At 43.2% G+C, this 15089-nt stretch overlaps 1 protein-coding gene and 1 long non-coding RNA gene across 4 annotated transcripts in view; one reads left to right on the top strand and one right to left on the bottom strand.

Moving 5' to 3' along the window:
* Positions 1-15089, bottom strand: part of LOC128704321 (uncharacterized) — a 199288-nt gene that overhangs the window by 11602 nt on the left and 172597 nt on the right. The window lies entirely within an intron of this gene.
* The window catches only part of LOC128704320 (uncharacterized), a 96405-nt gene that overhangs the window by 30878 nt on the left and 50438 nt on the right, over positions 1-15089 (top strand). For 2 of the 3 annotated variants that reach the window (XM_070103140.1, XM_070103142.1), the window contains exons 2-3: positions 7098-7900; positions 14290-14390. In XM_070103140.1, coding sequence (XP_069959241.1) covers positions 7337-7900; positions 14290-14390 — 665 coding nt within the window. In that variant the 5' untranslated portion in view covers positions 7098-7336. Of the gene's footprint in view, positions 1-2882; positions 2979-7097; positions 7901-14289; positions 14391-15089 lie in introns of all 3 variants that reach the window. The other variant, XM_070103141.1, reaches the window with a different exon arrangement.

The following is a 15089-nucleotide window of genomic DNA, read 5'->3' as shown; positions in this document are numbered from 1 at the left end:
GGTTGCAACTCACGGGGTGTGTATGACACACTACATACATGGGTTGCAACTCACGGGGTGTGTATGACACTACACACAAGGGTTGCAACTCACGGGGTGTGTATGACACACTACATACATGGGTTGCAACTCACGAGGTGTGTATGACACACTACATACATGGGTTGCAACTCACGGGGTGTGTATGACACACTACATACAAGGGTTGCAACTCACGGGGTGTGTAATACACACTACATACAAGGGTTGCAACTCACGGGGTGTGTAATACACACTACATACATGGGTTGCAACTCACGGGGTGTGTATGACACACTACATACATGGGTTGCAACTCACGGGGTGTGTATGACACACTACATACAAGGGTTGCAACTCACGGGGTGTGTAATACACACTACATACATGGACTTTGTCAATGGTCCAAGTCGGACCGAAACGTCGTCGTAAGCTTCTGTCTTTTATGTGCGGGTTATTTGTGTACTACATACATGGGTTGCAACTCACGGGGTGTGTATGACACACTACATACATGGGTTGCAACTCACGGGGTGTGTAAGACACACTACATACATGGGTTGCAACTCACGGGGTGTGTATGACACACTACATACATGGGTTGCAACTCACGGGGTGTGTATGACACACTACACACAAGGGTTGCAACTCACGGGGTGTGTATGACACACTACATACATGGGTTGCACCTCACAGGGTGTGTATGACACACTACATATATGGGTTGCAACTCACGGGGTGTGTATGACACACTACATACATGGGTTGCAACTCAGGGTGTGTGTATGACCCACTACATAATAGGGTTGCAACTTACGGGGTGTGTATGACACACTACACACAAGGGTTGCAACTCACGGGGTGTGTATAACACACTACATACAAGGGTTGCAACTCACTGGGTGTGTATGAGACACTACATACAAGGGCTGGAACTCACGGGGTGTGTATGACACACTACATACAAGGACTGCAACTCACGGGGTGTGTATGACACTACATACAAGGGTTGCAACTCATGGGGTGTGTATGACACACTACATACAAGGGCTGCAACTCACGGGGTGTGTACCTAGCAGTGTAAGCCTCTCGGTGTATATACACTGTCAGATCTATCTTTTCAGTCTTCATTCCTGCTACTGATGACACGCAGACTTACTGACCCTTATTGACCCTTCTGTTAATCTGCTTTTAAACAGTGTACGAATAAATGTTAGGTTAGGTAAGGTTTTTCAGGAAACAGGACAAGTGTTTCCTGACGCAGGTCTTAGTCATATGACCCACAGCTGGAGCTTTTGGTCATCTGACCGAGGCCTTCCACTGGTTCACCAGTCCATCCCTTTAAATTTTTTGGTTACAAACGGCCCATGATAGTCCAATACCAATTGCATTAATGAGGTACTCTGAACAGAGCAAAAAATTTGATGCAAGACTGCAGCCTAACACGAGAATATTTATTGCAGATTATAGAAAATTACCGCTACCAAAATATTACTGAAAAAAATATGAGAAAATTGGAATACGCTAAAAGAAATAAAGAATTTGAATATGACGAAATTGGTGTATATAGTAGAAGAGAAGGAGAGAAAGACGAGGTGTGTGAACAGGATTCTTTTATATTTCCTGTGTATGTTGAAAGTTGCAAAGCAACAAGACGAGAGGAAATAATACGCTCAAGTGTGGGGAGAGGAAGATAAATAAGTGATAATTATAATATGGAATATCCAATATAGAAATATGTAATTAATAATCGTTAATATTCATGAACATACTTCACATCAGGATCCCAGCCTAAGAAAATAGGCTGTAAGCACTGAATCTGAACTTTCTGGTAAGTCATAAAATTAGTGGATTATTATTATTATTATATTCAAGGGGAAGCGCTAAACCCGGAGGATTATACAGCGCCTGGGGGGGATGTGGATGGCATTCAGGCTTAATTCAGGGAACTGGAGCACTGATCCAATTCCCTAAATCAAGAGCCCCTCACCAACATCAAGGAACCTTCCTTGAGGGGATAAAATTAGTGGAGGTATGGTGTGTCACACAGAAAACGGGAATAAATAAAGGGGATACATAAAAAATAGTGCCAAAATTACATAATCAGGACGTACAGCAGTGGATGCAATTTGTACAAATTTAGAATCACAAAGGATATAGGGAAGTTATAATATATATATATATATATATATATATATATATATATATATATATATATATATATATATATATATATATATATATATATATATATATATATATATATATATATATATATATATATATATATATATATATATATATATATATATATATATATATATATATTACGATGATTTATTTTAGAATTTCTAAACTTCCTGAGAACGTCAAGCCGGAGGTGAAATATTTGTTCCACTTCCTTTTAGCTGCGATAACACCGCCTGCAGTGAGGCTTTGAGTCACGTCTAGCACTGCTAGTATGTTGCTCAGCTTTGAGTCACGTCTAGCACTGCTAGTATGTTGCTCAGCTTTGAGTCACGTCTAGCACTGCTAGTATGTTGCTCAGCTTTGAGTCACGTCTAGCACTGCTAGTATGTTGCTCAGCTTTGAGTCACGTCTAGCACTGCCAGTATGTTGCTCAGCTTTGAGTCACGTCTAGCACTGCTAGTATGTTGCTCAGCTTTGAGTCACGTCTAGCACTGCTAGTATGTTGCTCAGCTTTGAGTCACGTCTAGCACTGCCAGTATGTTGCTCAGCTCTAAGGAATATCCAGCAGTGCCAGTATGTTCCTCAGGCTCCTCCATCTTTTCCTCCTCTTCCTCCTTCTTTTCCTCATCCTCCTCTCACAAGCATATATGACTTGCCTTCATAACTTCCTTCAGGAGATGTCAACATCATACAAGTCGGCCACCGGGTCAGCAGTATTCTACAAGTTGAGGCGGAGGAGACGTCCTTTAAGCACGAGATAGGATGCCCAAGTAAGGACTCCCAAAATAGCCCACGCAGGATAGGATGCTCATGATAGTACACACAGGATAAGACTCCCATATTAGCTTGCACATGATAGTACACCCAGGACAGAACATTCATGATAGGACTCTTGGAGGGAAGCCAAGGATACGCGAGTAACTAGGCCAGAAGGAGCGAGCATCCTACCAGATCCTCAGCAACAGTCAGGAGGAACTCAAGAAATTCCTACCACTTGGAAAGTGAACAACAAAGCAAAAATAATCAGTTAATTTTGATGAAACAATTATAAAGAACTAAGAAAAGTTTTAGAAATTACACAGAATAACTCACAAAATCCCAATAACACAATTGCCAACAAACCACGGAACGGATGGGGTTTGAAACAATGGTCAGTGGCATTCGTTTGCCTTAGGTCCAAACCTCACTCGTTCCATGGATTTGTTTTTTTACACAGAATAAAATAGGAAAACCTTAGGAAGAACTAGTGAAGAAGAAACCTTTATTTAAAGGCACAATACCGTCATAAGCTTCTCTCCTCTAGGTGCGGGTTATTCGTGTATGAACCTCCGTTCAGATGATAAATAACCCAGGAGAACTTATTTTAGTTGTCCTCCTGTACAACGATACGACCCACAGCATTCAACTAACTTCTAGGTATATATTTACTGCTTGGTGAACAGAAGCAGATGCTAGGAGAGTTGTCCATGCATGATTCCTCGCCCAGGATTGAAGCTAAACGAGTCTTAGCAAATACTGTGGAAGAAGGAATTGGAAAGACGAGGTGAGAAGCTTGGAACGTTTTAGAAAGGACTTAGTAAGGTGTGTATAGTGTAACCTTCAGGCTTACAGCGGATGTTGGTCGCAAGTAAACACCTGTGGTGTTAGGTCCACGCCAGCCTTACCTCACCAGTGTGTTAGGTCCAAGCCAGCCTTACCTCACCAGTGTGTTAGGTCTGTACCAGCCTTACCTCACTAAAGTGTGTTAGGTCCATCCAGCCTCGCCTCACTAGTGTGTGTTAGGTTTATACTAGCCTCGCCTCACCAGAGTGTGTTAGATCTATACCAGCCTCGTCTCATTAGTGTGTTTTGGGTGCACCCCAGCCTCACCTCACCAGTGTGTGTTAGGTGCACCCAGCCTGGTCTTACCATACTGCCAGACTCACTGGTGCTTGAAGAACAAGGAGGCTCAGGGACAGGAACAAAGAGGCCCAGGGACAGATTAACTCATTGTAAGTTCTAGGAACTCTCATACTCTCCAAGACAAATTAACAAATATCTGCATTGTGTACATATAGGATCCATTATTATTATTATTAAAGATTAGCCGGTATTCTCCCGGCCCGGGCCTTTTCCAAGTGGTGGCCCGGCCTTGGCTCCCTCTTTAGGGAATGTCTGAGACCTAAGTCTCCCATGGGAGGAGGCACAAGTACCTCCTCATCTTAGGGACCAACTGTCCCCAGGCCTAGCTTCTCGTAGGGAGAAACTAGACCTCTCTGGTCTGCCATCCCCGCCCCAAGGGAGCTAATGGGAATGACAGTCTTGTGAGCTGCAAGCTCGGGCTCAGGTACCTACCCTACCCTAGAAGGGCTGGGCATGGTGTCGATGTAGGATCCATCGTGACCTATACATTGTATACAATATATAGGATCCATTGTGACCTACACACTGTATACCATACAAATAATTCAATTAAAAAAAATTATATATGTCCAATTTAGCAATATTTTTTCTCACATTTATTTTATCTATCATTTTTGGAGGCACAAAACTTTTTCTAAAGTCCGGGGCATTGTTCCCACTAGATAATCTTGGCCTAACAAAGCCAAACTCTCCAGCTATATTCTATTCTGTTCTATTTGATTTGCCGGTATGGTCCAGCTATAGTAAAGTTTCCCATCAAATATGAAGATTTTTCAAATAACCTGCGACTTATGAGTGACAATGTAACTCTGACAGATGGCCTGCACATTGTGTTGTGCACGAGTATATACCATTGTTAGTAAATATCATTATTTTAATAAAAAAAATACAACCTGCAGCTTATTTTAGGGATTATTTTTCCTGGTGGTGGGGAAGAGGCTACATGCAACCTTCACGAAGTAACAAAAATGATTACAAAATATTTAAATTGAACACTTGATGCGAAATTTTGGGGGCATCGACACCATGCCTAACCCTTCTAGGGTAGGGTAGCCTGGGTAGGTGCCTGAGCCCGAGCCTTTAGCTCATAAGACTGTCATTCCCATTAGCCCCCTTGGGGCGGGGATGGCAGACCAGAGAAGCCTAGCTTGTGGCTAGGCCTGGGGACAGTTGGTCCCAAAGATAAGGAGGTACTTGTGCCTCCTCCCATGGGAGACTTAGGTCTCAGACACTCCCTAAAGAGGGAGACAAGGCCGGGCCACCACTTGGAAAAGGCCCGGGCCGGGAGAATACCGGCTAATCTTTAATAATAATAATAATAATAATAAATTTTGGGGGATCGACACCATGCCCAGCCCTTCTAGGGTAGGGTAGCCTGGGTAGGTGCCTGAGCCCGAGCTTCCAGCTCACAAGACTGTCATTCCCAATAACCCCCTTGGGGTGGGGATGGTAGATCAGAGAGACCTAGCTTCTCCATACAGGCAATGTAGCTAGGCCTGGGGACAGTTGATCCCAAAGATGAGGAGGTACTTGTGCCTCCTCCCATGGGAGACTTAGGTCTCAGACACTCCCAAGAGAGGGAGCCAAGGCCGGGCCACCACTTGGAAAAGGCCCGGGCCGGGAGAATACCGGCGAATCTTTAATAATAATAATAAGAAGAAATTTTGGGAGTTGTGTAAAATCTAATTAAGATCTTTTCACTTGCCGCTTTATATTAATAAGAGATACGTGTTCTTTTGTATTTGTAATTAACAAGTTAGAAGGTAATTAACGAGCAGAGAAGTAATTAGTGTGTGAAATTGTAATGTACGACATGTTAGTGTATAATTTAAACCAGATATATACTTGGTTTCTTACTGGGACCTAAATTCTCTACTACGAGGGACGGTATATTCAATATTATTTGTTAAAGTGGTGGACTGGTAAGCCAGTGGAAAGCCTCGGTCAATGACCAAAAGCTCCAGTGGTGGGTCATATGACTAAGACCCGCGTCAGGAAACACTTGTCCTGTTTCTTGACAAACTTTACCTAATGATGGACTTGTACGTAACCTGTTCACCACCAGTCACGATTACTGTACTCTGTAAAACAGGGATCAAGCTCTCAGTGTACATATACTTCAAAAAAAAAAACATATAATTCTAGGTGTATATAACCTTGTTAGACACCTGTTTACAAACTGGAGCTTCTAGAGAGGGAGCAGTACTATCTAGCAGTACTGTGGTCACACCTGATAATAATCGTCCGCTTTACTGGCGACCCTACCACCACTCAACAATGTTTGATAACAAGATAACCACAAGAGGCAAAAATAACCACTGAAAACTCCTACTTGTAAAAAGATCATGCTTACTACATGTATTTTCCTTTTTTTTTATTCTGTTGGTGTTGTTTTCTTTGTCAGGAAACAGACATGTATCTCCTGACTCGGGTCTCTGTTAGATGATGACTGCTTCAGGTGGCCTACATATAGTGCAAATGAATATACTTCTATGTTACAGCACTAAAATGAAATAATCATAATTTTTAAAGGGGTGGGCAGGTAAACCAATGGAAGGCCTCGGTCAGATGACCAAAAGCTCCAACAGCGGGTTATCCTATGGCTAAGACCCGCGTCAAGATACACTTGTCTTGTTTCCTGACCAACCTTACCTGATCCTTGCGGGACATCAGTAATGATATGCTCAGTATTGTTGGCCCCGTATCAAGATATATACACCGAGACGTATATGTTTCTAAGTGTATATACACTGAGAGTTTACTTTTAATCTCTATTTTAGGGATTAAGTATTCTTGACTGGTGGTGAATAGGTGACATGTAACCTTAATGTGGAGTACTTGATAGGCTTTAAGCCTAATTAACCAAGCAATCAGATCAGTGTAGGTCCCAGGTAAGTAGGTAGGTAGGTAGGTAGGTGTGTGTGTGTGTGTAAAATCATCCTCCACGATTTTCACCATATAATCCATATATTTTTTTGTTTTCCCAGGCGGCCGTGAGCAGCGCCACCTTCACCTTCAACAGAACAAATAACAACGGCAGCCCCAACTGCTCAAGCAACGGATTAGCAACAGTAGCAAGAAAAACAGCTACAAAAGCAATACTAACACCATTAGCAGCAACAGAAGCGTCAAGAGTTGCAACAGCAGTAACAATAGCAACAGGAGGAGAGTAACAGGCAGCAGAGCAGCAATACTTAACAGTAGCAACAGAAGCAACAGGAGCCTAATGTTAGCCACCATGTCCCTCTCGGAGGCCATTGTGACGTCATCGAGTGGGCGGGAGGAGGCGGGGCTGAAGCCTCAGATGGGCGGGGCGGCATGCGACGCCACGCCCACCGCCCACACCCCAGCCATGGGGACGCCCCACACAGCCCTGGAGGCCACCGTCGTTAACAGAACCACCACCAACGACGCCCACATCCAACAGGACCTCCCCGCCCTCACGCCCGAGCTCCTCTCCCCGGACACGCTCTCCCCTGGACATCTATCCAACTCCCCGCCGATATTCTCCCCGCCCGCCCTGGTTACAGCCGCCCCGGTCTACTCTCCGGTCTCCCCGGCTTCAGGGCGGGCAGATACCAACTTCTTCTTCCCGTGTAGTAGCGGGACGCCTCGCTACACGCCCTCCTCCACCCTCTCCACCACCTGCCGTACCTCACCCGAGACAGAGATTATCAAAAACAACCTCCTGGGGTCACGACACCGGGACACCCGGTACAACTCAGTCGCTGAATCTGAAGCCGGATCCGTGTCCGACTGTACCGAGGGAGAAAGGTCGCCCACATTACAGGTAGGTACCCTAGAGATACCTTTAACCACTTCAGCCGTTTGAGATCTATTTTTTCCTTGTCTCAAATATCTTACCACTACGCTCTGTGGCTGGAACAATTCACAAATAACCGTACTTAAGATCACTTTACGGTCCGCTCTGCTTCAAGTCCCAAGTGAACTTTACATTAGTTCAGGATTTAACGGAAATGTTGTCATAAAGTTCCTCTCAACAGTGCAGGTTATTTGTGAATCCTAGTACTAGACTCCGTGTTCAAATGTACCGAGGCAGAGTTCTCCCACCTTAAAAGTATGTAATCGAGGCTCCAACTATAAAGGTCTACTGTGCAGGCGAAACGTTTCTGACTAAAGATACCTAACGGTTGCACATATGTCTCATTTACCAACCTGCCATTTTAATGTTTACATTTTTCCTCGTTACAAAACCCATACTAATGAAAATAGTCAGAGGTACAAAACAGGCTTGTGTCGTGTCGATGTTTCCCTGTATAGAAGCTTGACAAAGTCGACGCAGAGCGGAACGTTGTCCCTTGAAAAACCTGTCTGGAACCTGTTTCTGTTCATCTCAGTATAAGGGGCGTTTGTGCTTTTGCTTAGGTGCTATATCGCACTACGGGTTTAGCGCTTCCCTATCAATAATAATAATAGAATATAGGTTTACATATCAATGAAATGTATTGTTCACAAGTTTGCAAATTATCATTATTATCATTATTATTATTATTATTATCATTATTATTATTATTATTATTATTATTATTATTATTATTATTATTATTATTGTGGAAGCGTTAAACCCGTGAGAGTCATACATCGCCCAGGGAGGGGGGTCTAATCAGATTTGATCCGAGGAAGAGAAGGGCAACTCCAACTCCTTGGATCAAGAGTTTTCCACCAGCATCAAGAGACTTGATTCTTAGCCTGATCATATTTTAGTTAGGGGGAAGCGCTAAACCATTAGGGCTCATATAGCGACTAGAGGGGGATAGGAGGCATTCAGGTTTGATCCAAGAAGTTTCTTAGATCAAGAGCCCGGCACTATAATTATCTAAATAGAATTAGGAAGGAGGTGTATGTGTCTCAGTGTATGTACACTGAGAGGTGTATCTCAGTGTATGTACACTGAGAGGTATATGTATCTCAGTGTATGTACACTGAGAGGTGTATCTCAGTGTATGTACACTGAGAGGTGTATGTGTCTCAGTGTATGTACACTGAGAGGTATGTGTCTCAGTGTATGTACACTGAGAGGTGTATGTCTCAGTGTATGTACATTGAGAGGTGTATGTCTTTCAGAGTATGTACACTGAGAGGTGTATCTCAGTGTATGTACGCTGAGGTGTATCTCAGTGTATGTACACTGAGAGGTGTATCTCAGTGTACGCACACTGAGAGGTGTATCTCAGTGTATGTACACTGAGAGGTGTATCTCAGTGTATGTACGCTGAGAGGTGTATCTCAGTGTATGTACACTGAGAGGTGTATGTATCTCAGTGTATGTACACTGAGAGGTGTATCTCAGTGTATGTACACTGAGAGGTGTATCTCAATGTTTGCACGCTGAGAGGTGTATCTCAGTGTATGTACACTGAGAGGTGTATGTATCTCAGTGTATGTACACTGAGGTGTATCTCAGTGTATGTACACTGAGAGGTATCTCAGTGTATGTACGCTGAGAGGTGTATCTCAGTGTATGTACACTGAGAGGTGTATCTCAGTGTATGTACACTGAGAGGTGTATCTCAGTGTATGTACGCTGAGAGGTGTATCTCAGTGTATGTACACTGAGAGGTGTATGTATCTCAGTGTATGTACACTGAGGTGTATCTCAGTGTATGTACACTGAGAGGTGTATCTCAGTGTATGTACACTGAGAGGTGTATCTCAGTGTATGTACGCTGAGAGGTGTATCTCAGTGTATGTACGCTGAGAGGTGTATCTCAATGTATGTACGCTGAGAGGTGTATCTCAGTGTATGTACGCTGAGAGGTGTATCTCAGTGTATGTACGCTGAGAGGTGTATCTCAGTGTATGTACGCTGAGAGGTGTATCTCAGTGTATGTACACTGAGAGGTGTATCTCAGTGTATGTACGCTGAGAGGTGTATCTCAGTGTATGTACGCTGAGAGGTGTATCTCAGTGTATGTACGCTGAGAGGTGTATCTCAATGTATGTACACTGAGAGGTGTATCTCAGTGTATGTACACTGAGAGGTGTATCTCAGTGTATGTACACTGAGAGGTGTATCTCAGTGTATGTACACTGAGAGGTGTATCTCAGTGTATGTACACTGAGAGGTGAATGTCTCAGTGTATGTACACTGAGAGGTGTATCTCAGTGTATGTACACTGAGAGGTGTATCTCAGTGTATGTACACTGAGAGGTGTATGTCTCAGTGTATGTACACTGAGAGGTGTATCTCAGTGTATGTACACTGAGAGGTGTATCTGTGTATGTACACTGAGAGGTGTATCTCAGTGTATGTACACTGAGAGGTGTATGTCTTTCAGTGTATGTACACTGAGAGGTGTATCTCAGTGTATGTACACTGAGAGGTGTATCTCAGTGTATGTACACTGAGAGGTGTATGTCTTTCAGTATATGTACACTGAGAGGTGTATGTCTTTCAGTGTATGTACACTGAGAGGTGTATGTCTCAGTGTATGTACACTGAGAGGTGTATGTCTCAGTGTATGTACACTGAGAGGTGTATGTCTCAGTGTATGTACACTGAGAGGTGTATGTCTCAGTGTATGTACACTGAGAGGTGTATGTCTCAGTGTATGTACACTGAAAGGTGTATGTCTCAGTGTATGTACACTGAGAGGTGTATGTCTCAGTGTATGTACACTGAGAGGTGTGTCTCAGTGTATGTACACTGAGAGGTGTATCTCAGTGTATGTACACTGAGAGGTGTATGTCTCAGTGTATGTACACTGAGAGGTGTATCTCAGTGTATGTACACTGAGAGGTGTATGTCTCAGTGTATGTACACTGAGAGGTGTATCTCAGTGTATGTACACTGAGAGGTGTATCTCAGTGTATGTACACTGAGAGGTGTATCTCAGTGTATATACACTGAAAGTCTACTTTAATCCTTATCTGAGGTATTAAAATATTCTTGACTGGTGATGAACACGTGACATGTAGCTTTAATGAACCCCGTGTAGTCGACAGGCTTGAAACCTAATTAACCACCATATTATTACTGTCCTCGTCAACTCTTGGTTTCTATCATGTCTCCTCTAGAATTCACGAAGGAACTTATCATTCATTTCTTCTATTACCTCACTGAAATGGGCTCATTCTAATGTGTATAACTGTCTATTTGTAATTATTCTCCTGGTGTCCCTTCTATTTGCACTGATCTATTAACTTTTGCAATAGTTTTGCACTCTCAACCTCCTCCTGGAACTCACTCCATTCGTCAACTACTCTATTAATATGTAAGCAAGCTCTCCCACACACTTCTTACGCAATTTTGATGTCTTCATGACCGCCATGCTGGTGGCCTCGGGACCCAGGATCCTGTGAGGTACTACGAGCGGTGATGTCTATAGTCTTTGAGTCTACTGAGATTATGGGGCGTCTGAAGGTCTGGTATTGGAGTGTATGGGTATGGAGGGGAGGTAGGGAATGACTGGAAGAAGTACATGACGAGCTAACTACAGGGTGTAGGATTTATGAAGGATACGACAGAAGAGCATAGGAGTATTGTATCCCCCCCCCACTGTCTTAGAAAAGGTGAAACATAAATGCATTTCTGGATCGTAGGAGTTTGTAACACCATACTAAGATTCATAGGAGAATAGAAGCAATGAGGGGAAAATAGAAGCCTGAGAGTGAATAAGATCGTAATGTAGAAACTGTGTTGAAAGAGGATCTTCAGAGCGTAGGATCGTAAGTATCGTGATGTTCCCTGGATCACTTATATGATCTGCAGATATTGCGACCGGCTCAATCACATGTGATCGTGGCAGTACCTTGAGGCAGTGACAAGGCACCTCGTTATGAGCACTACCACACGGCACTGGTGAAGTGTCGGTGAGGGTGTAAGACGGTGATAGAGAAGATAAGACAGGCGGTCAGACAGGCAGGCGGGGCAGGTAGAGAGGCTCCGTGGTGGTGGTCGGCTGAATGCAGGGTGCCCCCTGTCTACCTGACCCTCGATCGCAGACCACAACAGACACCTGTCTGTGTCTGCTTGTCTGCCTGCCTGGGGCGAGTGATTCTCGTGTCTTGTTGTTAAGGATGAAAAAAAACACGCTGAGAAGCAGAACGAGAGTGGAGAAGTGACGATAATCTGAAAACAAGGACGTCCATCGTCTCATAAACGAAGGTGTCTCATCCATGACAACACACCAGCAGTGGGAGGTATGGTACTAGGAAGTGAATAACGCCAAGGATACATAAATCTTGGTCCTGTGCTCTCTTGTCTTGAAAGGTAATGGAAAAAAGAGAAATTCAGTGATGTGTGGAGGTGTGTGATGGTATTTTTTATGATGGTAATGACATTATGGTGATGTTGGTGCTTTTGTGGTGACAGAGATGGTAATATTATTGTGGTGGTAGTGGTGATGGTAATGTCATGTTGGTGGTGGTATGAGAATCATGGCTATGGTAGCTGTCATGTACTGTATTATCAACAGCACAAGAATTGTTCCATAAGTGTAACTGCTAGTTTGTGAGTGCTAATCTGTGCTATGGTAGTGATTGATGGTGCAGTGATTTTTGTGCGGTGGTGACGTTAAAGTCATGGGAGTGTTAATGATGATAGGGACAGTGGTATTTCCGCAGTGGTCATGGTGTACTAGTGAGGTTAATAATGACAGCATAGTGTGAGGGTAGCCATGAAGTTTATACTCGTCTCAGGTCGGGAATAGTGAAGCGTTGCTCTTCGTTGTTCCTTCTCCCTCTCCCCTCTCCACTTGTCCCCACTCTCCCCTCTCCCTTTGTCCTCTACCCCTCTCCGTCCCTCCCATATCCCCTCCCTTCACCATGTTTGTTGTTTGCCAAAGATTATCAGATTGATAAGCATACTGTTGGGTGTTCCGAGACACCTCTTACTGCTCAGGACACAACACACTACTTGAGCACTAACAACTCACTTGTACATACATACCACGTAAGTGATAAACCCAGAAATGTTTACTCCCTCCCTCCTACAAACCACGTCATCTTCACCTGCTATAACTGCTCAATTTAACCCCGCGTTTCAACACGACTACAGGACACCACAATAACACATAAGAACAATACATAATAACATCTAATGGACTGGACAAAGGCTGAAATAATTACTAAAGTGTTGACTAGGCTACTCCAGTATTTGTTGACTAGGCTACTCCAGTATTTGTTGACTAGGCTACTCCAGTATTTTTATAAAATGTATATCTGCATGTACTTCATCTTCAACATTTGGCCATTTATTGATCCGCAGATCTATATAATTATATTTCAAAGGCCAAGGCAAGTTTCAAAATCACAGATAATTTGACGGCGGTGCCGTGATGTACAAATGTGTACACTTTCCAGTACCATCGAACAGAACCAGGGGCATATTTAGCGTAGCAAACCTCTTGGTAAACTTTAAGAAATCTTCAGAACACATCATTCATTACGTGATCATGTCTGCCTTCACCTCACCTTCAATTTTTATATGTACTGTTATGTTGCATCTGTCATGCATTAACGCGGAAAAGTCCAGTACTGGCCTTGAGAGAGACTGTCTTGTTGAACCTGCCATCATCTCTATCATGAATCTTAGTCCCAGCTTTGTTGCCCCGGATGCTGCCATCTCTTAGTACACTGTTAACATGGATGTTTGCCTCTCTCAGTACATTGTTAAATGTTGCCGCTGGTGCTGGCCTCCCTCAGTACACTCCCTCAGTACACTGTCAATGCTCTTATCTTCATAACACAAATGACTTGACCTGACCCCGTGGCATCCACTTGTCTCTCACTGCCTCAGACCTAACTACTGCCTACCATCATGTTCCTATCCATTCGCGACATTATATTGGTTCAAGATGAACGAAAACGTCTTCTAGGATGGACCGAAACGTGGTCCTCTTTATTTTCAGTTTGCGAGTTGAATGTAATTTGTTCCAGCCACAGGACTGTGATATTTTTTATTCTGTAAGGTCACCTTACATAAAAATCAAATTCAAGCAGCTAGACACTTCAAAGTCATTGTTATATACCATTTTAAATCCCGTCATTCTATCGCTACTCCCAAACACAGTAGTCTTTTTCAATCATTAAAATGAAAAAGGCTTACTGTGCAAGCGAAACATCTCTCCAAGCAAGATACCCCAATGTTGCACAAGAGTCTTATTCATCAAGCTGTAGGTACTATATACCTTTAACGTAATCAATACTCATTTGCAGGTGTATACCCCAGAGATGGAGAGGGAAGGCTTTAGTGGCGTCCGACCACACCAGCCACTGGAGATGTTCAACATGGATTTCCACTACTACGATGTACCCAAGTGAGTATTACCGCCTTGTTTAGTATTCAGCCCTGAAGTCAGGGATTTTGAAGGTTATTACTATTAAGCGCCACGACTTTATAGAGAAAAGAACAGCGCGGTAACTGGAATTTAAAGCAAGCTTATTAGAATCAACAACTAAAGGAAAAAGGCTAAGGGAGAAGGCAGCAACGATTGTACGTGTATGTATGTGTGTGTGTCCCACTGCTTGCTATCTGGTAGCAATGTTGTCTGTCTGGTGTCAGTAATTTGGGCTGTTAATCGAGTTCATTATCTCGTCCACCATTCATTCCCATCTTTGTGTCTATCTGGAAGGAGATACCAGTATCCTTCCGAGAAGATGAAGAGGAGAGTCAAGAAGCAATAGTCATGAGTAATGAGGAAACTATAAGATAAACACGAAGTATCACACGCTATTTATGTATAAAGAATTTAAATATATGAAATAAAAAGATACAGAATATAAAGAATAAAACATACAAAGAATATAAAGAAATAAAATAGAATACAAAGCGTGGAACTACGACAAACATCCGCCGAGTTGTTTGTGTCTTCCTCACCACTGTATTAAACTCATTATATATTCCAATTCCAGGCCAACTATTCCCATTCCAGGGTATCTTCCCATTCCAAGTCATCTGGTTTCATTCCAGAGCGTTTTCTCCCATTCCAGGGTACCTACTCCCATTCCAGGACACT

Source organism: Cherax quadricarinatus, chromosome 84 (genome assembly GCF_038502225.1).
Source record: "Cherax quadricarinatus isolate ZL_2023a chromosome 84, ASM3850222v1, whole genome shotgun sequence".
NCBI lineage: Eukaryota > Metazoa > Arthropoda > Malacostraca > Decapoda > Parastacidae > Cherax > Cherax quadricarinatus.
The sequence above is the reverse complement of the archived record's forward strand: the minus strand, read 5'-3'. Positions and strand labels throughout refer to the sequence as shown.